The sequence below is a fragment of the Ammospiza nelsoni genome, chromosome Z (assembly GCF_027579445.1).
Source record: "Ammospiza nelsoni isolate bAmmNel1 chromosome Z, bAmmNel1.pri, whole genome shotgun sequence".
NCBI classification, from domain to species: Eukaryota; Metazoa; Chordata; class Aves; order Passeriformes; family Passerellidae; genus Ammospiza; species Ammospiza nelsoni.
Window position 1 is genome coordinate 55560585 of NC_080669.1, and position 27225 is coordinate 55587809.

Below are 27225 nucleotides of genomic sequence, written 5' to 3' on the forward strand. Positions count from 1 at the left end.
TACAAAGGAAGACAAGAAGGGGCTGTGGAGAGGAAGGAAGTGGAAAAGGACAGTGTTCAAGCAGCCTTACTTAATGCACTTAACTTTTGTCTCTAGGTTAGAAAGTTGGTTTCTCCAGACTGCCTGAGTGCTGGGGGGAGGGATAGTCTTCCTGACATTGCTGCTTGATGGCTGAGTACTGACTTAGTTGTGGTTTCAGCTATTTCGCTTTAGTATCCTGCTGCTCTAAGTTCTTGGAATTGAAGAGGTCCATAGATGAAACTATTACACCATTTCCTGTAAATTGTTTTTTCTTCTCAATATTAACCATAGAATAACCAAGTTACCTGTGTTTGCTGAGGACCTATATCCATGTTTCTCAGGAGGCTGTTCAGAAAGCCTGTGACGCTCTCCCACGGATAGATGCTGTTGGACCCATCAAGGACTATGACAATGTCCAACTGGGTTTTACACTCTGCAATACAAATTGCCACATAAGAATTTACAGTAACAAGGATCAGATTTATCTCACAGCTCCAGCTGTGACTTCTGTCATTAGTAACAAATGTATATGGTTCTGCAGTGTGGCTGAAATCACATGCTTGATGACAACTATCATTCTTCAACTTTTGCATTGTATTTCACATGGCTTGTGTTCCCTTTGTGAGGAAGGAGTTTTCTTGTAAGCAGAAGTTTAAGAAAGGAAGAAGATCATATCACTGGAGCATTTACCAGTGACCCCCTACTTTAGCCAATGTCAATCTATTACTCTACAATTTTTTCAAAGGACCAGTTCTTTAAGATTTTTATGTGTATTACTAAATTGTCTCAGTATGCTGTCATTATTTAAAAGGAGTCTTTTGGCCATAAGTTAAAAACATAAGCAACTATTTTTAGCAATTGTGTTTGGATGTTACATAGCACTGTAATGATTGTTTATACTGAGACAAATTCCAAAAGTGGGAAGAATTTAGGTTATATACAGACAATGAAAACATTTACTTAACTTGGTAATGCTGTAGCTAAGTTAAGCAATTCATTTTTTTCAGTATGCCTATGTGTATACATTTGTCTTGTTTGGCACTCTTTATTTTTGGACACACGGGAAAATTCCTGCAGCATGCATACCTTGCACAGACGGAGCAATGGCCCCAACGGTTTCAAAAGTGGAGCTGACATTAGAACAAACTCCAGTTGTGTAATGCAGACGTCCACATTTATAAGCATAAAGTGGTCCACATGCCTTTAAAAAATGAAAAGGGGTGAAATGTTTCTGTTACGCTATCCGAGAAAAAACCAGACTTTCAAAATTAGCAAAAAGTCCTTTCTTACCAGAAACCCTCCTTTTGGGTTAGTCACTAAGGTTGTTCCAAGAGTCATGTTTTCTTTTACTTCCACGACATTAGGAACTGAAGTAGAAGCTATAAATAGATTAAAATGTTAAGTATTTAGGAACATGAAAACAAAATGCTAAATTATATATCCCCTAGTATGGAGCTTCCAGCTTCTAAAATAAAACCCAGACTGACACACTGGTTTCATCAAATATTTTAGCACCCTTCCCCCTCCCTCTTCAACTGCAACAATCAAGAAAAATTTCTGAGACTGGCTTTTATCCCAGAAAATTTGTCTGGGTTGCTGTCTCAAATAGTTTTCTTGAACCGCAAGAAAAGGAAAAAAAGTAAAAATAACAGCACAATGAAAACAAGATACTACTACGCACAGAGTTTTGTTAAATAGGAAAAAAAAAATGCATTTTTTACCTTGTCTTGCTATGACTGAGTTAATAGCTTTTCTATTTGTTACTATTGCGTAACTATTTGTTACTATTATGTTGCATTACTGACATTTAGGTTTTCAAGGAACACAAGGAGATAAAAAAATATCACTACAGATACATTTAGTGAAGTTCATATTAAACAGGAATTTTCTTCCAGTCTACATCAGGTATCTCTTGACTTGACCAAGAAAATTATTAATATTTACCTTTGGCATATTAAACTGCGTCAGCCTAGTTACATTTTCATCAAAAGCTTACTGATGGCATTATGAAGGCTCTTGGCTTCAAAGAGCTTTGGAAAGGGTAATCCATGAAATTATGATCCAAGACCTTCCTGGCTCAATCGCCAGGCCTGCCAACCACAGTCAATTAATGTCAGTCATAACAAAGTTTTGATAACACAACCACAAACCCATTCTAAAAGTATGAGCATGTTTTCCACAGGACAGTGAGAAGCCTTAAAATAGAATTATTTTTAATGCTACAAACACAACTTCCTTCACATTTAGCTCTGGAGCTCCAAGCGAATTTTCACTAGGAAGGCTGTGACACAGCTTTATTTCCTTTCATACCTGGTAAGTTCAGTTTTGTGCAGGGTGATGGGCTGTCCCTTCCTACAGGGCATTTGTAGACATCGCCTGTTCTTTTCTCAGGTTGGCCAACTAGTGGTGAACCAATAAGCACCCTGCAAATTAAATAAGTTACCTGAATGTCTTCTTTCTAACAAGGCACAAAAGCGAGCAAATAAAATTTACAGACAGAGGACAGCTGCAGCAAGCTCTACACTAGCAGTATAGGATGGAGAAAAAGAAAAGTATCTATTTATACCAGTCCAGATGCAAGAGAAATAAAAAGGACATGAAATGTGTCTATAAACCAAATTACAGCATAGAATAACACTTTTAAAAATTCAAGAGGAAAATAAAAGCAATACAGGTGGGTAGACAACAAGTCTTAGAAGTAATACAGAAGGAAAGATATGCTTTATTTAATATGTCCTAGATCTTCACAGGATCTTTGATGAAAAATTTTTGCCATGCTCAGAGGCCAAATGCAAGAGGAGAGTCTCACAAGCACTCAGAGGAAGAATTTAGTCTTATGTAATGTGGAGCAGCACTGTAAAAGATATGTTCTTCCCTATCACTAATAAAGCAAAGGGTTATAAAAACAAATTTCAAAATTGTAAAATGCAGAGAAGCTGAGTGTGCCTGACATCCCCTGGGAGATGATCAATGGTCATCAAGTTCATGCTCATGTGCTGTTCCTTTCTCAGAAAGAAAGAGCCCCATGAAGACTGTTATGTGGTCTGAAAGGCTATTTCATTTTGTCTTTTTGCATGAGGGAATCCACAGGTTATTGAGAAAAAGCTGCAGTCAGGTTCAGAGACCATTTGCTGCTGGAAAGCTCTATCGGTGCCCTACAGGTTGCAGCAGAAAAATCCTCAAGGCTGGTTTGTATATTTTTAACTATTAGCTAACGAATTTTCTGCTCTAAATACTGATGTGCTGAAAGCTTGACAATTTACAGGAGCTCTGAATTTCAATTTCAGAGATGTCCAGATCTAGCATACTACTTTATATTGCTGTCTGGCTACTGGTAGATCCCGTATTTCTAGTTCGTATTATTGTTTGCTTTTGAAAGGTTTCAGGACTGCTTACAACAATACAACTTACTTTGCAAAATCCCAGCTCCTCAAATGAATTCCATTTCCTGAAGGTCTAAACTAGCTCACAGAAGGTCATTATTCTTATTCTCTCACGACCCTCATACAAATGTCTATTTAAACGTCCTACAATTGCAGCAGTCAAGAACTAGCACATTCAAAAGCAGGCTCTGTGGTTTTATTTCTCTGAGCACTGTGTTGCAGTGGTGATCAGACTTTCAGAGTCTGGCAGACCCGGCACTTGCAGTGGTGATTGCTCACCACAGAACAGTCTGGCCCATCTGCCACACAGCCTTATGCTGCCTGTCATTCCTGCATGCCTGCAAGAGTCCCTGCATTTACCAAGAATTGTCAAAAAATCTCTGGAAAAACCAGAGCCAGCTGCAAAGAATGATAGAGATCTCTACCCCAAACCTTTTACCATGCAATTGTTATTTCAGTCCTCCTGCCCAGTCATCAGCCTCTGGGGTTTAACAAGGGAAAAGCATAGGCAGGTGTTTATCAAATGACCAAAAAGCAATGATATGAGTGAGCATGCCAAAATACAGCCTCTACTTAGAACAAGAGGAAGGAAAAGAGAGGTTAAGATAAAGGCTCCAGGTCCCCAGTGCAAATATATACCAGTTGCAAGACATACTTAGCCCTCCAAAAGGGAAGGCAGAGGGAGTACTGTACTAATTAATATTTTGACAGGTAAATCTTCCAACCAACAGAGTTAAAAAATTCAGTTTAGACAATCCCTGACAGAAAACTTCAGAAAAAAACCCCCAAAACTTAATGCAGAAGTAATTTCATTTTAAATACATTAACAGACGGAAAAGGTAAAGATTTCATTTGGTGAATGGAAAAAACAGAGCTCAGGCAAAACACAGTGCTTTCTCAGTTCCATCAATGAGGGAATCTACCCATATTTGTGAAGTCATTTATGTCTCTGAGGAGAAAATTGGAGGTATACATGTGGATCTTCTTCTCTCCCAATCTTTCCAGATTTCCTAAGGGCTGTGCATAAGTTTAAGAAATATGTCTGACCCTAACTTGATAATAAAAGTACAGCACCTTAGTCACTGCATACCTGATAATTTGGAGTGTTCAGTTAAAAAAAAAAAAAAAAAAAGAAAAAGAGCTTACCATTTCCCTTCCTCATTTTCATACTGTTGGACTGTGTACCCAAACATGTCTTCCAGAGGCCCACTGAAGGTCAGTGCATTTTTCACATCAACATTTGAAGTGCAAACAAGATGAAAGAAAGCTTTAAAAAAAGGTATTTAAAAAAAAAATTAGTATGTAGCAGTACAAATAAACCCAAATACTTCTAAGAAACAAACATTCAATTATGACTTAATGAAAGGCACAAGACGTTGAAAGTGGCATTTGGGGCACACATATCTCAGCTTGTAAGAGACTTAAAACATATTTCTTCATACATAGGTACATAAGTAAATTCAGAGTTGTTAGCAACTGGATTTCTGTAGCTCAAACATATCTTTCAAACTCCCATCACTCATTTTAAAATAAATTCCAGCTGCAGGAAGTAAACATTATCACCTTTAAGAATAAATAACTTTTTAGTTATTGATTTAGTTCAGTTTAGTTATTCTTTTACGTCCATTCATTTCTAAAGCAAGAATTTAATACAAAATGTTCCCTCATTCAAGTAATTAGTTCTAAAGGTTACTTAAATTGAGAAATAACTAATTTTTAACAGAAAATTTTTGAAGAAAAACCACATAGGAAAAGAATGAGGAAAAGTTTTCAGATGTATTTAATTTTAATCTATATTAGAGAAAAATAAGTATATGGTTTTCTCTTAATTCCTGTAAACCATTTATATTTGGAAAAGAATAAAATTAATTTTCTATGCAATCTTTTGCTGATCTCCATACTATCTATATGCGATTATTGGCAGAACTCTGATAATTGTGCATTTAAGAAAAGTTGCTATACAATGGCGATCTTGGACTACGAGGAGATCAATCAAAAGAGTGAATGCTTCTTCTGACTGATTTCCCATACCCTAAGGTTCAATGATCATCACCAAGGAATATACTGCAAAAGTTTGACTGTATAGCAAGTTTCAGGAAAATTTGAGATATAGGGTAAAAATCCAGCTTGAAGTGATACCTATAACTGCAAGGCCCATTAAGAAGTAAAACCCACTATTGTATATAAAAATAAGGCTATTTATCTCTTCTGTGTTTACTATTTCTTATAGTGCTCTCTTCCATCTTTGTCCTGTAAATCAGTTTCAAAAGTAACCACTGACTCTGCTGCTGCAGAGCTGCATGTTTAATTCACAAGAGTCAAAAATTAGGTGAATTTGTAGAACATTAAAACTGCTTAACCACAAATATACAAAAATTTCATTTAATTTTCAAGAAGCATTTCGTGAGCATTTGCTCACACTTAACCATTACATTAAAAAACCCACATACCCAATACTTGCTACAAGTCAAAACATCTAAATAATTTCCAGTTGCTAAATCACATCTGTGTTATTCACTATTGAGTTGACAAAATTCTCATGGAAGGCTTGTTTCTATAATTAAGCTCCCAAGTGGTCAATGCTAATCTGTCTCTCTCAGCATCTTATTTCCTGCTTAATGCAGTAAAATTATCACAGTAGACCATTTGTCATTTGGTAAGTATTTCCAGTTTCACTGGACAGCAAAAAAAGGAAAAGTTTAATTTGTGTTATTTTAGTTTTTCTTCCTCCAGTCAGAGTCAGGAAATATAAAGAAGTGGAAAAAAAACTAAAACAGAGATTAGTTCTTCAGAAAATATTCACTGCAAATGATAAGAAAAAATTAATCATTGACAGCCTGATGGGAAATAATTAGTTGGAAAATAATTTTGTCTCCCTTAAACATTTATGCTTAAAGAAATTCTGCTACGCCTGTCCATGTGCAATAGGCATTTTCCTCCCATATTCTCAGTCATTTCAGTATAATTAAAATGAACAAACCAAATTTTTAGGAATTCAGTCAAGTTATTTTTAGTTCAAGTCTTCTTTTGTTAAGTTTCAGTAAGAACTGAGATTTACTACTAAAAGAGTAATACTAATTGCTATTATTACTTTCAAAGCATATGAGGGATTGGAACTGTGTCATTTATACCCACAATCTACCTCCTAGACACTGAAACAGTACTAATGAGTCACCTGCTAAAGTAACTACATTCATCATTTAGTTCAAGAAGAAATGTAGAAGCAAAATATACCCATGTCAACTGCTCTCTCAATGATCTCCAGAGGTCTGTTCACTTTAAGAAGGACAGAAAATCCTTCTAGAGGTCCTTAGAAGATCGCTTTTCCCCTTTCTCACCTTATGATGATGTTCAACATATACCATGATATAAAATAACCAGCCCTTTGGAATTTGATTTCTCCTGAAGCAGCCCAAGGTTACATGGGCACCCTATAATCTGTTCACTTCACCATGATATCCTCCACCATCATTTTATCACCTGCTGATAGATGAGGAGTTTCATCACAGTGATGTAGTATTGACAACTATGGATTTTTACTCTGTGTAGTCACTACAGGAATTTTCGGTTTTGAAGTTTCCTGAATTGGTTATGTAACATTCACAAATCTCTTAATTTTAATGCATGTGTTTCTAATCCTCGTAACAGCTAAAAATATGACATGATAGTAAGTAAATGAGTAAAAAATGCCAGCTATTTACTACCAACCACCCAAATCCTCATGCTTAGGAGTAAGGCCAAATTAGAACCAACAATAATAATGCTTTCTTTTAAAAAAATAAAGCTAGATGAACCAAAAGAAGCTAGATGGGCCAGATTGGTCAGAAATAAAACTGAGGGTGGTGAGTCCACACAGCAGAACAAACCTGTAGACCTTGTTGGCAGCCTTGTTTAGCCTTAGAGGCTAAATGTAATGAGCTTAATGGAGATCTAAAAAACTCAATGGAAAACAAAACCATTGCAGCTTACAACCCACACAGAATGCACATCTGGTTCAGGAAATCCCTTTAGCTGAAGATACTTGGAAACTGGAAGAGGAACATAACATTTGACTACGTGGTTACTTTTTGTCTGTAGCTATCTGCTTACATGTACTCCTGCAGACACGACGCTGGACCAAACACGACCTTGATGGCTGCGCCCTTACTCTCTCATATTTCCCTTCTATCTTAGCCAGAAACCAGATGCTTTGAAGTTTGACTTCACTCACAAACTGTTTGGCATATTTTAATATCCAAATGTACTGCATGGCCTTCTTTGTGCTCTATGTGCTTTGAAACATTACAAGCATAATGTTTTTGCATTAAAGTAAGGGTCATGATAAACAGTATAAAATTAACTTACAAATAATTAATATATTTAAAGGTAGCTTGCTGCATTTTCCAAAGATCCTGCAAAAGAAATCTTACAAGTCAAAGAGATGTTCAAATCTGCAGATGGTAAACGGAGAAGTGGAATTTATGGTGACCTACATTACACATGTAGCTAACAATAATCTACTGATTTATGGCAACTTGGCTTTCATGCTTTACTTGATTTTTTAGTAGAGAAAACACTGTACACAGGAGCTAATGATTCAGAATATATAAAAACATTACTGATTGTGACTGTGAAAATTATATTATTAATAATATCTAGCTTGAACTCTTTCAAACTTCCAGTTTCTGTCTAAGATGGCATGCATTCTCTACTGTTTCTGGCTAACTTGTATATGTATTAAGAAGAGTATTGGCAGAGGCACTGGAAAAAGGAGAACTACAGGGAAGCTGGAGAGGATTCTCTTCAGAACTGTGGGAATTAAGGCGTAAAAAAAAATTCATAAGGTACATAGTATTTGACTTAATCACAAATAATGTAGGTAAATTAAGATTTTGAACTATTTCATGTTGTGTCAACAGAATGACTGCGAACAGACCAAAATCGACTGACACAGTTCAGAAACGCAAAGTATAAAAGTTTCTCAAAGGTTAAAACTGAAGTTCCAGTTTCATCTTCATGTTCTGCAAGAAATGAGGCATTGCAGAAAAACCTGGGGCAATGTCCCTCTCACTGCTGACTTACACTGAGCGGAACATGAGCTGATGCGTGTGCCATTCTTTGCCTAGCACAGCTTGTACCTATATGTGAAAAGTTAACTCTCAGTCACCAAGACGACAACACAAATATTATTTCTATTACAAACCTGGAGTAGTAGCTCATACTTGTCCAGTAGCCACTAATAAATTATTTTCTGTTTTATTTAATGAGTTCTTTTAACTAAACGTTTGCGCTGTCTGGATAGTTACTCTGCCTCCAAACCATGCAAAACCAGATTTTTCTGGGACTTGTTCACAAGCATATTGCCTGGCTGGCCACTCTAACCTTACAAACAAAGAATTGGCACTCTTATTTCCCTAAAAAGATGGATATAAACATAAGCCAAAATGTAGAACAAAGCCTAACACCTGGTTCTTTACTGATGAAAAATAGATCACCACAAATCATCCCCAATAAATGGCACCATAAAGACCAACTTAGACAAGAGAAGTGAATAAATTGAGTTAGGATACTTTAACTGTGTATGGTCTGTAGCAAATAACAACTGCATCCTCTATAAATAGAGACAACACCAAGAAATACAAATGTTTTCTTTCAAAAACAGGAAAGGATGAATTTACACTTAGCATTGGACAAGCCTACCACATTGGCTGTGCACTACTTCTCCCTGCCAGCATGTGGTTAAAAAGTTATTTTTTGCTTCACTTCACATTTACTGCTATAGCACTTGTTTTTATCAATTCATCTGCATTTTGCAGGAGACTGAAACAAAGCAGCTCTAGGTGCACCAAGGAACACACCAAAACAAGTAGAAATGTTTTTTATAAGCATGTGCTACTGGAAAACATTGGGAAATTAAAAAGAAGAAAGTTAAAAGATAAGACTGTCTCCATCTTTTGATATATCAGAGAGAATGCAGAAATTTAAGCTGAAGACTAAAATAAGATTAAAGTATTCTATGGAGTTCTCATATCCTTATATATCTTGGAAAATAAATGAAAAGAAAAACTGCCTTAATGCTTGTACAGCATATTACAATCAGCGGTGTTGCAAAGATATTTTAAAAACTTGCAAACAGAACAGGTGCACAATATAGCAACAGGGAACTGTGGATGTGATCACAGTGTACTGAAAGCTAGGTGTTATTAGGAAAGATATCCTAATTGTAAGACAGTAACTGACTGCCTTCAACAGTGTTTTACATTGATGTTGCAAAGACTACCTGCCTCATCCTCTTAGAAAACCTCTGAAACAAATGAGCATAAAAGGATGCAGGTGGGATGCTGGTAAGTGTGACTCACTGAGGGAAGCGGTGGCCTCCCACAAAAGCTTATTTTCATAATGGTGACAGACAGCATCATGCTCTGCAATTTGAAAACTCTTACGCTTGAGGAAATTGATCCCACTGTGTGCTGGCACCTGCAAGCCTGAGCTGCAGCTCTCAGCTAGCTGCAATCAAGCCAGATGCAGAGAACAAACTGTGTCCTCCAGTGCACACTGAGCCTCGGGAAACAAAACCTCCTCAAAGCTGGATCCCTTAGCTGCACCAACACAACCCCGTGCATTTGGGTCAGGCCCGGGCTGCACCTGGCTGGTAGCAAGGAAGATTACACACGTTTCTACTTGCAAAGTGATAACTACAGATTTTTCTAAAATCATGGCTCAAACACGTGAAAGTGGATTATTTGCTGGACCACGAAATCTACACACTCTATTTTTTGCTTCACTCGTGATAATGTCACTGCAGAATTACACAGCCTTTTCCTATGAGAAAGAGATTTAGCCACTGACATGCCAAGTGGAAGAAAATACGACAGCGTTGTACAATTGCTGTCTGTGAGTTCAGGGGCCACAGTGCTCTGGTCTTACTGCGGAAGGCCAAGAAGGTTGAGGCAGGAGCTCTTGTTGCATTCAATTCTGCCTGGCTAAATATCAACATATTTCAAATAAAGCTGTATATATATAACAAAAGGATCAACTTCAGACACTTTTTTAGGAGTGCTTAAATTGAGCCTTTTATTTTTCAGGGCTACAAAAGAACTTTTGTATGATTTTGCCTCTGGCATTTTTTCTTTAATCTTTAACCTTTGAAGAGCAAAAGACTGACTTTCTGGAAAGAGACTGAATAATTAATAAAACACTTCTTATTAAAAGTAGATAAATACCACAGAAGACCAAGAAATATATATTTGAAAGTAATTCCAGATGCAGTAGCCAAATGGTTTTCAAAACCAATTAAATGCTTTGTTCAACCCATTAAATAAAGCTCTCTTTACTGGTTTTGTACTAAGTATTTTGTGCTGGAAAATAGCTTTATAATGCAGTATCAAGTCTGAAAATATACTGAATCAATGCTTTGTAATGCAGTACCAAATGAATAACACAATGCAACAGGCAAAACTTTTGGAAATATAATGGCAGAGACCAAGAATATGTCCCCTACTCAATTAGCAGTAATCACAATAAAACTATTTTGTGCAAAATTTGGAAAGTGGCCGTCTGATCATCACAATGCTTAGCACTTTGCAGTTTCTCACAAAAGAAAGAAAAAAACCTTAGAAACATGCAGTCACATACAAAGAACTTTATGAGGTCTGCTGCTCAATTTGTGCAGATGTACAAAGTCTTTGCAAATTTATTAGCTTGATGGAAGTGAAACAACTCCTACAAAATGTTTTATCTTGTTTCCAATCATTTCCAGTCCATCTTTTGGATGTAGTTCTTCCATCAACACTTAATTCCACACAAGTTTCTACATTTTTTGTATTCCCACGATGTCCATCCTCCTTTGCTGCCAAAGACCATTCCTCATGAGCCCCACACTGGAACTTTCAATTCCTACCATACAGCTTTATGTGCAAGCCCCATATTCCAGGCAGAAACCGTAGCTAAAATGAAGACGTATGTTGTTTTCTGAAATAAAACCCAGCAGTAAGAGTCAAATAGGACATTTAGTTTGGTTTTCTACAACCACTTGTTCAGTTACGATGAATCCTAGCTTTTCTGGCTGATGTTCTGTAAGCTTTCCATTATGCAGCCTTCTTGAAACGAGCATGTAGGACAAGTACACCTTGTGCTGCAGGAAACACAAGATAGCAAGTCCCAAAGCCACTTCTTCCACAGTCATTTTTCATTTGACTTCACACTGCTAGTTAGGCTGTTTTTCCACACAAGCATACTTTATGTATTACAGGTCAATTTTGTTGCTCGTAGCCTAAAAAAACCGCACCTAAGTAGATCCAGTATGAACCTTACTGCTTCTTTTAAACAAGTATGATGGTAACTGAGCATAAGAGTGCTATTTTTCATATAATGTGAAATAGTTAATGAATATTTCTAAGTTTTCATTTCATGTTTCCTACAAAATTAAATTCTGTGACACTTGCTAATGAGGGGAAGCAAAACTAATTTTTTTTTTTCATTCTTAAGCAAATATCTCCCATACCTTTTCTACCTTACCAAATCATATATATAATGTCACTTTGAACAACAGTTCCTCTAACTTTCTGTCTATGATTAAATTCAAAGATATACTGGCTTGTGCAATAGGTAGCACAAACGATTGAGAAGGTCAACCTATCACTGTCAGGTTAAAAAAAATGATATGACCATCCTTACATAATGCCAATTTATTATGTTAGGAATTGGTTATAATTGTTGTAAATGTATTTTGAATCACAGGTGCATTTTTTTAACACAGAGTTTCAAAACTGAATTTACTTCAGAGTTGTAAAACAACACATGCAAGGCTGTAGAATTATTTCAAGAAATTTCAAGGCAGAAAATGAAATACGTGTCCAACAGTACGAGTCATTCGTGATTCAACGGAGGTTTATTTTGAGAAGATGCAGACTGGCAACTTTCACCATCATGCAACATGGCCTACATCTTTCACAATTTTAGTATGCTAATATAGGAACTAAGGAAAAAGAAAGTCCTGAATACTCATGACACTGGTGAATGCTTTGATTCGAGGAAATCACTACTTGTCAGTGTTCAAATTTGAATTGAAAATTACATTGATTACACATTTTTAAGTTTCTTTTGAATGCTTTGTACTTGTTTTTTTTTTTCCTTAGCAACTTGCAAGTTATCTTTGAAAAAAACACCTGCCAAAACAGAGAAAAAATTGCTAAACACTGGAGGCAAATCAATGCACTTCTGAAGGTAGATAAATTCCCACCATGCTGTTACTTATGTATAAAAAAATCTAAATAGACTTTAAGAGAATGTGAACCATTGCACCAGAAAGGGCTCCCAAAAAAGTTACTCTGTTTGATAAATCCGCACTTCACCAGTCTACTCCATCAAATTTAAAACCAGCTATCTATAAAATGCCCCAGGACAGAAATTCCATTCAAACTTTGTGGGAAATATGATAATCTGAGAACTGATGCAAAAAATAATGCCTAACTGAAAACTCATGCAACTATCTCCCTGCCAGGACTGCTCCTTTCTCTCCCTGGGAAGGGACCTCTCAAGATTACTCCTTGAGGAATTGAAAGACTCCTTGCAGCAGCACATTCTCAGCAAGTGATTAACAGCATGCTAAACTCTGACATCTTAGCTAAGTGCTACAGAGGATTGATTGTACACGTACAATCCTCTGGACATAAGCATTGACCAAGTCTAGAACCAGGAGAGGATCTTGCTGGACCTGGATTGATTCCTCTCTGAGAGGAGTTCAGAAAGCAAGGGAGACCTTTCTGATCCTGATGACAGAACAGCAAAGTCTCCCTGACAGATTTATCTGTCTCTGCCCTCTACGCTGTTAGTCTAGTGTACTTTGCCATCAAACCTTGTTAAATCACCATCACATTTAACACTGAATTTTGTCAATTCACTGTTTTATATCAATAATATATTTTGGAGTTTCACTCCTATGAGTGAAGTCTATCCCTCCATTTGTGACATGGATGAAGGAAAATTATTTTTTTACCTACCTGAATTGATTCTTTTACCCTTTCATTTCCTCCCCCAATTGTTTTCAGAGATTTTCAGGTAATTTTTCTCAAAGTCTTAAGCAAGTAAAACTTTTCCCATTCCTTTACTTCACAATGACTACTAACTCCTGTCTTTCATCGCCTTAGGCTCAGCATAATCATTGACTTGCTCCCAATCAAATCACTCAAAGCTTCAGGAGGAGAAGAAATCCTCCAAAAGGAAGTGCAAATACCCTGATATGACCCTTTCACATTCAGCTACCTAGAGCATCAAATCTAAGCCAGTTTTTACATAGTACAACAAAAACACAGACTGTCTCTATAAAATGCATCAATTTCACAGTGATCTGTGAAATTTCTTTTGGAGTACAATGGAAGGGAAAAGATGGAAGCTTATAAATACCTAGTTTTTCCTTTAGTCTTAAACCATTTTGATATACAGTGATGTGGGGGGGAAATCCAAATGCAAGAAGAAAGCTTGACCAAACAAAAATGACAGAGACAAATAGGGCAGACACAAACTTCAGAATTAAATCTCAGATATGTATATTAGAAGAAAAAATCAACTTGCAAAGTACAATCAAGATGTATAGAGGCAACTTACCTATTCTTTCCCGTAATAAAACAGCTATCATAATTTTCATTGTAACACAACAGTTCATTTTTAGGTGAACCACAGCTAGTACAGAGAGAGACCTGAACACTCTTAAACTTTAAAGTGCTTCTTAGCACTAAGACTTTATTCTTCAGACAAACTTGTTACATAAAGCTAACAGGTTCCAGAAAAAAACATAAATCAAAATAATATTCACTAAACTGAATTCCATTTAAAAGTCACAGGGAAATACTACAACAGTCTTACACAAAAACCTCCTTTACTTATGTTAAGTACCATAGTAAAGTTGAAAGAATTAAAAAAATAATTAAATAATTGTATACACAGCTTTTTGAGAGAAGAACTGGAAAGTAAGGGATAAACATACTGCTGCTAAAGGAAAATTTTGAAGTATAAAAGTGCTTGACATGGACTTGGACTGAAAATATGAACCATCATCTGAACAATTCCTTTCTTCTATTGCCTATGTTAATTCTTTGTGATGCATCAAACGCATTATTGATAAAATTGCTCAAGATTTATTTTTTTAAAAACTTTTTCTCCTGTTGCTAACCAAAAAATTGCTACAGTGAGAATGTAGTTGATAAGAGATTGCTACAGGCAATAATGGAAAATAAGTCACATATTTGTTGAAATGCTGGAATTTCTCCATGAATGGTCCCCAGATGGTAGTGCTCTCACACAAGGTCAGATGGAAATGCCTCTCCAGCTGCACAGAACTGAAATGCCCGCAAGGGAGAACCAGCCTGTCCTGCATAAGCATGAGGGAGCAGGCACTGTCTGTTCGCACAAATCAGGTCTGACCTGGTCATTGCAAAATCCTGAGCCTGTTCCAAGCATGTGCCAGCACGAGTGATCACAGTAGCAACTTTCTACTACAACATACAGAGCACTCCTTGTTTGAAATCTATGATTTTTCACTGCTAAAAGAGAAGATAATCCTTATCCAGTTTCTTTCCTTAGTCGTTCCTACCTATGAATTAACTCTGACGAGAAATCTTTTATTGTACGGGACAATTTAAAGAACATTGCTCTGTGATAACACAAAGTTTACACTTGGAATCGAGAAATCCAAGCAGATAAGAATATGAAACTGCAAATTACCACAGTGATCATTAAATCAAATTTTCCATGGACTTAACCATAAAAATAGCTGCCTAATCTAGTAAAGGCTACAACAAACCACACGCATGTAATGAAAAACACTGCACCCTAAGAAAAAAAGTTTACTCATTTGGTCAAAGAAGACCTAAAGAACACCTGGTATTGCATGAGTCAGTTCATAGGGCTGCTGCAGAAGGTATTTTGCAGGTTAGCTCATCTTATGGTCCAAGATAATCACAAGGACTTTCACATCTTGCTGTGTCTTACGCTAGTATTTCATCTTTGGTCTGCCTGTGAGGTGAGCATAATTTACAGGCAACAGATACAACTCAACTTTCTGTAAATGGATTCCTATACCATACAGTGTTCATCTGTGACCATGAGAAAAAAAGACAAAACCAAAACGCCAACTTTCCATCAGTATCACTCTTGAAATAAGAAGATGCACATCTAACAAGAAACTTATTCCCTGCAATAATTCTGGGAGATATGTGTGGAATGGAATATGGTCAAGATTGGTGACTATTTCATTGTCATTTCACAGTGCAGTTGGAAAACAAAGCAATTTTTAAAACTGCAGCAAAATTGTATGGGCTTTTAATTTCTTCTATTATGTGGTACATTTTTATGGTCAGGATAATTTTTCTTTAAGTGAAAAGCTAATGAATTCTCCAAAAGTCACTCAATCATATATTATCGATACCAACGGGTAACGTACTGACAACTTTAGCATAATATGCATCACCAAAAATATCTACTTATTTTTAAAGACTCTGGCACTCAAGTATCAGTAACAGCATGAACATCTCTTTTGTTGTATCACTGCTGTAGGGATAAACCAGTTGAAAGCACTGCAAAATTAATCTTAGGTCTTTTTACTGCAAATGTTCATTTTTATTCACCAATAAACAATTCAGGGAAATTTGGAACCAGCCATGAAGAGATTATAAAAGGAAGGTTTGTTTCCCCCCAAAAAATTAGAGCTGGATTCTAGAGGTAGAAAAACATCCTGTTTTTTAGATGCAGTTCAAGATAGAGTTTTCTACATGAATTACTGGCACTAATAACTTTCATTTCCCACCCACAGGACTGAAGTACACCCATGATTTTAAAGATATCTATCTGGACCAGGCCTATTCGGAAAGTATCCTCGTGACACCAGGAGTTCCATAAAGAACCTGCTACTCTTTGTTTCAAACACCTGCATCACCCTCACAGAACTACTATGCAAGTTTAATAGTGAGGAAATTGTCCAAGCTGTATCGAGGTTTGCAAAACTAGGATCAGTTTTGGGGTCATTTAAAAGTGATTCAGTCTTCCTAAAGTGAATGGGATCTGCAAGTATTAAAAAAAGGAACTCCTAAAAAGGTACAAATGAAACTTGTGCCACCAACTTAAATCCCACAACACTACTGTTGCATGACCTTAGCATAGATTTAACATCAGTCTTATGCAAGTAGCACCTCAACTATAGTTTCAGCAGCAGAGTCTGGCAGATCACTTCCAGCTTTTCCTTCCTGCCCAGCTATGAGGCAGCACAGCAGTTCTGATGCTGAGGTCTTTTTGTTCTTTTTGGTCTACAGCCCTTTGGATACCACAGTTGCCTTTGTAAGAAACAGACTTTACCAAGCTGTGCTGATAGATACAGAGGACCAACTCATAGCTGCTCTCTTAAAAATTACTGGAGAAAACATGCTATCAAAAAAAACCACACTTAATGATCGCTGATTTCAGTCTAATGCCTGTTTACAAATAAAACTCCCAAAAAATATTTTTAATGGCCTTTACAGCTCCTGGCAGACATCTAGCTGGCAGAGATGGAAAGGAAAGTACTCATTAAGCATTCATCAGGTACATAATCTAACCATTTTTGCATCGTTAACTCAAACAGCTAATGCCTGTCTCACAGGAGGTCAGTGTTGTGGTGAAATCTGGTGCGATTGCTGAGATGCAGTGTGAACATATGTGGTAAGAATTGAACAGATATATGCAGGGCAACACAACGCCCTGATCAAATAAAACCAGCAAGTGCTCTGCTTCTGTTCCAAGCATGGGTACAGGACTGATGAATTGATTCCTATCTGTTACTGTTAACTATATCACATTTCTCAGGGTAAACAAATTCCATTAAAAAGTGACCTTTTGCTCTGATTTTTTCTGACTGGAAGGCTGTTCCAATTTCTCATTTTTCAGTAGCAGGAACGTTCTGATCTCTAACATACATTTATTTCTTGCCAGTCCTTATGTCAAAATAAAAGTGCTTAAAGTAGGGAAACAAAATAGTTTTAAAAATATTCTAGAAATAAGCAAAAAAGCTCAAGTTCAAATTACAACTGCCTAAAGCCCTAAGCATTTTTTCAGTGACAATTTCCACACTTTTTCCAAAAAAACCCCACATCACTTATAAATTTCTATTACATATTTAGAAAAGAAAGACCAGTCTTCAAAATTATGAAAGGCTGGACTCACAGTTGTCAGCATTAATTTTGTTTTTTCTAAACACTCATCTTTGTTCATAACAAAATACTTTATCCCATAAGAGCAATAAACAGGACCATGGAAATCTACACTTGGATAAAACAAATGCAGACAGCTTGAAACAGTTTAGGCGGTCATAATTTACTAAGAACACAACACTTAACTCTGTACTAATAGAGTTTTAACAACTGGTTTCTGGGGTTTTCTTGAGTAAAGGTTTAAAAGCCTGTCATTTGACTGATTTGACTAACCAGTCTTTTTATCTCAGCTGAAATGACCTGAAAACTGTTAAAAAACACCAACAAACTTTGTTACATGTGGTTTCATCGTTCTTTCTCTTTTTCTTCTCACAACGTACACTATCAAAAAGCCTTTAAGATTTATTTCAATCAGCTTCTCTTGGTTTGAGTGTTTTTTAATGTCTGACTAGAAATTTTTCCTTTGCTTATCATACAGACTGCCAACACAACACAGTGAGGCGTCTGTTTCACAAAGCAGTATTTTTGAAAACGAAGGTGGTTTTCAGACAGGTATGAAAGGAAAACAAAGCCAGTCTTTCACAAGCGTCAGATACAGCAATAGCAGGGTGGCCGGAAATTACTCCATAGTGAGAGGATTAGCAAGGTCTCAATATCTCTAGAGTCTGTCTCAGGCTCAAAGCTCCTCTCCCTCAGACACACAGCAGAGCTTAATCACATCAACTGGCATCTTACTCTCAGCCTAGCATGAGTTGTTAGAACTGAGTTCAGACATTTCAAACATTCACTGCGTCTCCCTTTGGGGAAGAAGACACATACCCAAAACAGCATCTCATGTTTTCCATTAAGCCACAGCTTTTCATCTTTCCTCACAGCTCTGGAACTTGGAACAGCTCTCTCAGGAGACAGCTGCTCTTTTTCTGCCTCTCACCACTGCTGTCCCAGTAGCTCCTACATACAGCTTTGCAGCGAGGGCAGCCAGTGTCCCAGGAGACCTGACTGTCCTGGCAGAGCGACAGTGTTCACCCAGCACTGTTTCTGCAAAGTCCATTTCAGCTTCTCTTAGACAACCTATTTCAGAACAAAAATTTCCACACAGGGGAGGAATAAATTATATGGGATACACCAGTTCTCTTTACCAAATGGAAGTGGTCTTATGGTACCTGTTTGGGCAAGATAAACAAATGCAATGAATTAACATCTGTCACACCTTAACTAAACTATTTATCTAAAACACTTGAACAATGCAGGTCAAAGAAAAGGCAATTTTCTTCAGCAAAACCTGCTGTAGCTTTCAGGGCTTCAGAAAACATTAAAGGAAATGTCCATGAGCATTTAAAAACTGTCAGACTTCCTGAATTTATCACTTGCTACCAAGTTCCTTCTACAGTAAACAAATCTTGCAGTCTTGAAGATAATTATCAACCATGCATCCTGAGCCAATCCTGCAGCTATCAAAGCAACAAGTCGAGAGTCAAGTTAGCTGTTTCTCTTACTGAACACACACATCTTCACATACAAACCCTTTCAGTAAAACATGTGCTAAAAGTATTTGTTCTAATCAAACAAAAGTACTGCATGGGAAAGAATCTGCCCATCTTCAAAAGCAGATTTGCTGGTAGACATCAGGTCCAAAATCTTTTTGAAACATGGAACGCTATTCAGGGTTTTTTTTTCTGAAAAACTACAGATAGAAATGTTTGTGGTAGGAACAGTTCTAGTTTTCAATTATTTTCCTTTCACATTCAGACCAGAAATCTGAAAATTGCCTCCCTCATCCCTTCAGACATCATGCCTGAGCCAGCTGTAAGTTAGATATCTCAAACAAGATATAAGATTATCTATTTGCTCAATGTGGAAGTTGTACTTATTAATGAGAGTGACAGCAAAGGGATCACCTTTAGCTAGTGTTAGCTAGCACCTTAGCCTTGTGTTTACTATGAAAGAGAAAATGGCTTTAAGCTTTGTATCTTCTGTTCTATTTGACTTCTTAAACCCCTTACACTCTTTCTTTGCTATTCCAGGCTTGGCTTTGACTAGAAATTCCATTTTGGATCAGAGGAAACACTTCCCATCATGTCTGGTATGTACATTCCTAAAAAGGAGGACTTGTTTCAACTAATTAACATTCTTTAATGGAATAGCTGCTTTGCCAGAGGATTCATGATCAGCTCTGATTTGACTTCTAAGTAATTATTAGAGTAGCATGACAGCAATTACATGAGCTGTAGATGTGGCATTTCCCAAAAAGAGGGCAATAAATTAAAGACTGATACAGCAAAAAACTGACAAGACCTGGCAGGGCTTGAAAGTTGCTGTTTCATGTTGCATTTCCCAGAAGACACTGACTTGGAAAGAAGGGCCGCTCTGATACCACTCCCCTCTCTGTTTCTTACACAGCTCTCAAGTGGGACAAAAGGAAGAGTTATTTTCAGACAACAGAAAAAACAACCATGATTTCAGAAACCTTTTCCTCACACTTTATTGCAGATTAAGACACCTTAGGAGTAATTTTTTTTTCCCACAGGAAAGCTACAGAGCATATCTAAAACAGTCAAGTTTACAAGTTGACAGGGGATACACAGTTTGGTTGTTAGACTGAAGACAGAATCTTTCCTTTAGATTCTGTATCATGCAAGCAGTTACCCTCAAATCCAAGTCAATGCCCTATTTGAGTCAAGCATGAAATATATGGCAGGACTAAACATTACACTTATTCAGCAAGTCTTTGGGCAACTGTCACACAAGAGGCTTCACAGCCTGTGTTTACTCTTTCCACTGCTGAAAAAGCCCAGGCTCAATCCCTGTCAGAGCCTGAATTAAGAATCATAATTATCACAAGACCAAATGGTTAGGCATTTTCTTAACCCTATATTTGCAGAATAATGAAACATCAAAATACTTCTTTTCCACACAAAATCTGAATGAACCCTAAAAGCAATTTGTGGCCATTACAGGACAAAGACAGATACTGGAAAATTATCTACCACCACTCTCTCCCCACTATCTGCTGAATCAAGTCAGAATTGAGAAATCTTCAGATTAAACCGATGCAAGGAAAAAAAATCAAGTCTTAAATTCTGCCTATCTAAAAAGTACATAAGTACTTTTCTGAAGTCATTCCTTTTTTTTTTTTTTTTTTTTTTTTTTTGTTTTTATTATGTCTCCTGTAGGGATTCTGATTTTAGGTTATAAAAAAGAATTCCTAATTGCAGACTTTCTAATTGCTGCTTCATATTTTAAAAATTGCTTTTTTAGGTCTTTTGTAGAATCAATAGAATACTTGCTGTAGAAATATGGCTTCAAGTAACACATTCAGACATTATGGGGGTTTTTTCCTGCAAAACAGTGTCTATTTATTTGTGAAACAGGCTTCTTTTCTTTAAAAAGAGAGCTATGAAAGCCTCAGAGAAAAGTGGACCAGGTGATCTAAAATATGCATGCCTATGAGTACAGTTTTCTAGACCTATAATGCAGCTTCCAGAAAGAAATTTGAGAGGCTCAAGTGATCTATCAGTCCAATAAGAACTGAGCTATAACATACCTTCACTGAACAAGGCAAACAAAGATCAGCAGCTCAGAAGTTGTAAGAAATTTTCAGAGGATAAGTTAGTTTTAAAATTCAGTGCTACTTAACCTGTCAGAGAACAGTTGCAAATGAAAATTTAGACATTTACACAGCTTTAAATTAAACATAACGTCTAGTCTCATCACAAATTAAACTGAAGAGCTATGGGCTCTTGTTACATTGGTGGTCCAAGATCATTTATTACCAGCATTTTACTTATATAAGGGTAAAGACAGGAGGAGGGAGATGAGGAATTGCCTAGTCAAATAATATTGTTAAATACTTTATAATTTTACTGAAGGATTTATCTTTTATTTTGACTTGTAATTAGTAGGATTATCTTGGTCTCTAGCTGGTGGTGACCTTGCATTTTGCACCAAGCTTTAGCTGATTAACAACCACAAAAAGCATATATGCTAAGTGGATTTAAATGCCAAAGGTGACAAAACTAACAGACTGGGGCCTGTTCCAAAATACAAATTTGCAAGAGGCAAAATAATAACTGAATAAATTTATTTGAATCACTGTCTAGCACAGCAGGGTTCATGATCAATCTAATTTCATGATTTTTAAAGCTTTCTTCCTACCAAATGTAACAAGCTTCAGGAAGTCCTACAATGTGCCTTCATTCACTTTGAACACTGAAAAACTGGAAGCTAAACTACACTATTCACAGAATCGTGCCAGAATATAATCCTAAACTGGAGATAGTTCAAAACAGAGACATTTCAAAACGCAGTTTTTAGTTTAGTTCCAAACAATAGACACAAAAAATATTTTCCAATGGCTCTAGCACTCACTCATTTGATATGCTGATAGCATGCCTCTTCTGCAAGTCCTTTCTATACCCACAACCTAAGGTCTGCACTGAGCAAGCAACTTTGTCCGTATGGACTTTTCAACTATTCAAAATTCCTTGACACGTGGAAGACACTAGCAACCCTGGAAATTGGCCAGGTCAAGCACTGAACACAGCCCACTTTCAATACCAGCCCTTAAGTTGTTTCCTGAAACAGGATGCATTTGTATACATAGTGATTGTATATTTATTTTACAACAAAAATGCTTACCAAAAAAAGAAAAACCCCAAAAAAACAAACAAAAAAAAAGCCACCAAAAAAAATCCCACCCTTCCATACTTCTTTGGGCAATTCCATGAGTATTTCTTTCAGAGACATAACAACATGATAGCAATAGGTTAAAAAAAAAAGAAAATGACACAAAATATAGTCAAGGTAGAATTTTAATTCTGAGTGTAAACAATTCAAAGAATCACTATCGTCACATTTGCTTATCAGATGAAAAAAAAAATGCAACAAAATGGCCACTTCTTTTCCTTGATGGTAACTACAGGCACAAAACACAAAACCACCATTGTAATCATGCAGTACTCAGCAAAAACTCTTTACAACTTCTGGTTTACAATGGAATAATTGGAACTAATCTGGTCTGATAAAATAGCAATCCATCCGACAACCAAAGAACAGTGATTTGTCTCTCAGGGAGGTTGTTGAGAAAAACTAAGAATTTCTGATGCACTACAAATTAGAATATGTCATTTGTGTACAGCTGCAACAAACTGGCATTACTTAGAAAAAGGGAATAGGGAATATACTACTGTACCATCCTAGGCTATAAAAGCTTGGAGAAATGAATGACTTGTTTTGATACAAGTTTATTTAAGGCCTGAATTGGCTGCCTATAATTAATATTTTCTGGTCAATTTCTTCTGCTCCCTGTTTTTAACATCAAACCAGATATAACAGGAACCAAAGTGCTTTCTTGCTAAAAAGTGTACAATAAACTTAGGCAAATTAAAAAAAAAAAATTAAACAGTTTGGCCATTGCCAAACAAAGCCCACCCGAGCATCCTATGACTGGTGGCACCCAACACCATTCAAGACAAAAATGTAAAGCTCAAACAAAATAATTCATGTGCAAGCTGACTTTAAACAAGTGTCTCAATGGGCTTGTTTATCTTCAACAAAAGAAGAATTGAGGTATTACAGCTCTTATACAAGTTGTTTTCAAGAATTTCTTAGACTGTGTGCATGATGTAGAAGAGGGGAGATGGCTTTAATTCAAAAGTACTTCTCTATCAAGAAGTTTAGAATGGTGCTTCAGCTACCAATAGACAGTATTAAATTCAGAGGATTAGCACCTTTGGACATAGGGGACTATATTTAAAAATTATTTTCCTAAAACTATTCTATCCAGACTAGGAGTTTTGGTGGTTTTATTTTTTAATCTTCCACTCTTACAACACTTTCCATATCACAGAATTCTTCTGTGGTTCCTGTTCTCACCTTCCATCATATTTTTCTCACCTTCCATCACATTTAAATAAGGAATGCCTATTTACACACACAAGCCACATCATCAAACCTGGGTTTGAAACAATACAACTACTGGTTATGTCTGAATCTGAAAGCAGTTTTTGCTTCCTCAACCTAAGATTTACAGCCCAGTGAAGAAAGAAAACTCCTTCGGGCTCTCAGTACTTTCAGCTGATCAAATAATTGAAAAGGCAATTTTCACTTTTACAGTTTCCACTATCTTAAGCTGAAATTTGATTTATCCTTTTGTCATCTGTATTTCTGTATCACCATTTATATAAGTTTTTAAAGAGATACGCAAATAGAATAACAGATTATGAAGTCACCTAAACTATTTGCTATCAAAAGATTCCTTGTGGAAACTGAAGTCCTGATTTTCTAAGTTTTTTCTTATGCTTTCTCAGAACTGGGTGCTAAATAATGGCAATTTAGCAGAATACAGCCAATGACATCTTATTAGTCTTCAATTTCCCAAGATAACAGCATTCTAAAAGATAACTAAATGGTTACACTGAGAGTCACCATTTGCCCTGCATCTACTATTGTGTTAGCAAAGAAATGGTTAACTTAAAGGGTCTCATTGCTGAAAGACTGCTTCAATCGTTTCACAGAAAAATTTAAGTGGTTAGACTTACATCACCCCACAAAGCCCAAAGAGCTGATATTGACCCAATTCCTATGACACACCTTAGGAAGAACAGGGAGCTCCTGTGAAGATCAAGCACAGTTTTGACAGTTTTTCCAAGAAGTTTACATTTGTTTCATAATACTCTTTCCAAGCATTTGAACAGAAATAGTCTAACGTGAATTTTTCTCTGTTAGTTTACTATTTCTTCCTACATATTTCACTAAATTGGCAGTCTGCCTTAACATGCGGACTAAGAAGCGCTGGGGAGCCAAATTAGTTTCTTGTACTGCTGGTGGTCCGGAACTGCAAAAACAGTCAGCTCAGCACAACATACCAGTAATTATTACCATACATCGGATATGTATGGTAGTGTGCATCAGTAGTGTGCTGAGTAAAGCTATATATATGTATGTATATGTTCACTATTCAAACTTTTTAATTACATGTCATTGTACATCTGCACGCTGTATTCAGGTCAGGAGGACCTTAAATGTCATTTTAGCGTGACGCAGAAAAGAAACTGAAATGAAGTCACTGTTATCAATCGTCTTCAGAGCTAGATTCATCTTCCTGGTCAGAGAGCTCAGCCACAGGAAAGCGCAGGATAGCTGCCACCCCCGTCAGCTGGCCCAGCTGCTCTCCAGACACATGGAGGCTGGAGAAAATGCGTACCGTGCCCATGTTCTCCCGCACGCTATCTACCAACTTAACATATCGGGCACGGGTAGCCACATCCTGGTGCCGAAAAAGCTCATCACTGATCAGCAGGGTGTCAATGGCCATGGCTTCGTTGGCCTTCTCCACATGCTTCAGACCATAAAAAGCTCGGTCAGGCTCATGCTGCAGCATTTTATAGAAGTCATCTAAGGCTTTGACCTCACCAGCTGCCTTAGTGTCAGAAAGACGGCTAGCTACAGCTGGGTCGCAGAGTGCTTCCTTCAGTGCGTACTTATGTCCCGAGGAAGAGTGGACCTGGAGTGCAAACAAAGTCAAAGGTTTGGTGTTTTTGAAGAAAAAGGACCATCTTCTTGATTAACCAATCAAAAATACTCTCTATGATATGCAGTATTAATCTTGATGCTTATTTGGGGAACTTATCTCCTTCTTGAAAAATACATGATTTTTTTCTGAATCTCTCCTGCAACCCAAAGCCTATACCAAATCCCTTAAACTGCCTTTCAAGCAGCACAAGAAAACAGCCTCTCTTATTCAAAGGTTGGATTAAATACATGAGCTCCTAAAATAAGGCTACTTGAAACTACCAAGGAACTAAAATCTAAGCCTAAGCCTCTTTTATACAGCATTCAAGATAAGGAAAGACCCTCAACACTGCAGGCATATGGTGTAAAAGCATCAAATCTGTGCAATTATTATGGTTGCAAAGCTGTGAATTACATCAAAACTTCTTTCTGTTATCACTTTGCTACACATGGAAAAGGAGGGTTCTTGGTGAACTGGGTCTCCCAAGTACTAGGACCATTAAGCACTGGGACTCACTTCACTATCCCTGCCCCCAGATCACCCCAGGTCTACTCCAACTGAAAAATAATATAACCATCCTTACAAAAACCACTTTTAGGCTTTGAATATGACTATTTCAGTACAAGACTAAAGCCCCACCCACTCAACCAGACATGACTAAGACACAAGCAAAAAACAACAGCCTTTAACTATGTAGTACAAAACTAACAACAAAATTCTAGTTAATTTTGGTAACATAAAATTAACTAACCTATACCGCATCCAGGTGCTTTTAAAAAAACATCTTTAGAAAGTTGTTATTAAACATGCATGCTATATAGTGTGACAAAGTAACAGTGCAAAGTATTTTCCAACTTGCACTTCACACTTAACGGAAGAGTAAACATGCCTTTACAGGGAGTTAGAAATTTCTCTACTCCACCTTAAGGTATGCTAGGTGGGAACCATCCCTGTATTACGTGTAAGTCCTTTACGGTTTGGGAGGCATGAGAACAATTTGCTCATGATGCTCAGTCAGAAATTTATTTTTTAATAACTTATTTCCCATGTAACTACCTTTTATTATCACACACAACTCTCAAGCCTCTTTTTACCCACTCTGGAAACTGCACAGATCCTCACCTGTAGGAACTTGGACCTGTTCTCCAGCAGAAGCTTGTTGTCAGTCTTGACTGCCTGCTGGAACATGTAGTCACAAAACTGCTCCCGCACGAAGCCTGGGCTAGCCACCAGTACACACTTCACCACCTCAAAGTTGATATGCCTCTGGATGGCTTGCACCACCTGCTCGTAAAACCTCTCTAGGGCCCGGTCGTGCTGACTGCAGTTCCCTTTCCGCTTGCGGGGGATGTTCACCTCCACCTTGGCACGGGTTAGCGTCATGCTCGGGGTGACCAGGCAGACGTGGGCCAAGCCCTCCTGCATGACCACAGCCGCCACATCGGCGCTCCAGGCCGGGTCGCAGGCCTGCTCGATGCGCTCCAGCACCACGCTGTCCCACTGCTTCTTGGCCAGCGTGAACTGGCGGTTGGGCTCCAGCTCGATAGTGTGGTAGGCGCCCATCTTCACATACTCGTTCTCCTGGATGTTCGTGCCCTTGACCCGCAGCTGGCAGGCCTGTGAGTCGAAGTCGATGGTCTCCACGCAGAGGGTCAGCGTGGTGCGGATGCGGTTGCTGCCCACGCTGCCCGTGGACGACTCGGTCTGAACCTTGCGGATGGTGGAAGCGCGCAGGCTGTCACCCACCTGCAGCAGGTTGTAGGTGTGCCACATGTCCTCAGGCTCCTCGGGGATCAGCGTCACCTGCCCCGCATTATCCTTCTCCAGGTCCTTCCTCACCAGCTTCATCCTGGCGACTCCTCGCGTCCCTCCCCCTGTGCCGCGGCGGCAGCGGGCGGCAGGCGTGCCCCGGGAGGGAAGGCTGAGAGCCGGAGCCGGCGGGACCGCGCACTCCCGGACGGACTGCCGGACACACGAGCGGCCTTCCCGGAGCCCCCGCTACCCGCGCTCCTCCGCGCGCCCGCCGCCGACCCCAACGCGCACGCGCGGCGCCCCCGGCGCACGCGCACAGAGCCCGCTCCCTCCCGAGGCGCCGCCGGGGCGCGCCCCGCCCCTCCCCGCCCCGCCCGATTACCGCAGGCACGGCGCATGC

General features: G+C 38.0%; 2 protein-coding genes across 2 annotated transcripts in view; both read right to left on the bottom strand.

Moving 5' to 3' along the window:
* The window catches only part of ITGA1 (integrin subunit alpha 1), a 73178-nt gene that overhangs the window by 40200 nt on the left and 5753 nt on the right, over positions 1–27225 (bottom strand). Inside the window, exons 2-6 of the mRNA XM_059492715.1 lie at positions 4551–4671; positions 2332–2444; positions 1312–1400; positions 1108–1222; positions 327–454 (exon numbers count right to left, since the gene is read on the bottom strand). Of these exons, the coding sequence (XP_059348698.1) occupies positions 327–454; positions 1108–1222; positions 1312–1400; positions 2332–2444; positions 4551–4671 (566 nt within the window). The remainder of the gene's footprint in view (positions 1–326; positions 455–1107; positions 1223–1311; positions 1401–2331; positions 2445–4550; positions 4672–27225) is intronic.
* Positions 22354–27089, bottom strand: PELO (pelota mRNA surveillance and ribosome rescue factor). The gene is made up of 2 exons (XM_059492431.1): positions 26196–27089; positions 22354–25064 (listed from the first exon to the last, which is right to left on the bottom strand). The coding sequence occupies exons 1-2, from the start codon at positions 26919–26921 to the stop codon at positions 24633–24635; spliced, it is 1158 nt and encodes a 385-aa protein (XP_059348414.1). The 5' UTR covers positions 26922–27089; the 3' UTR covers positions 22354–24632.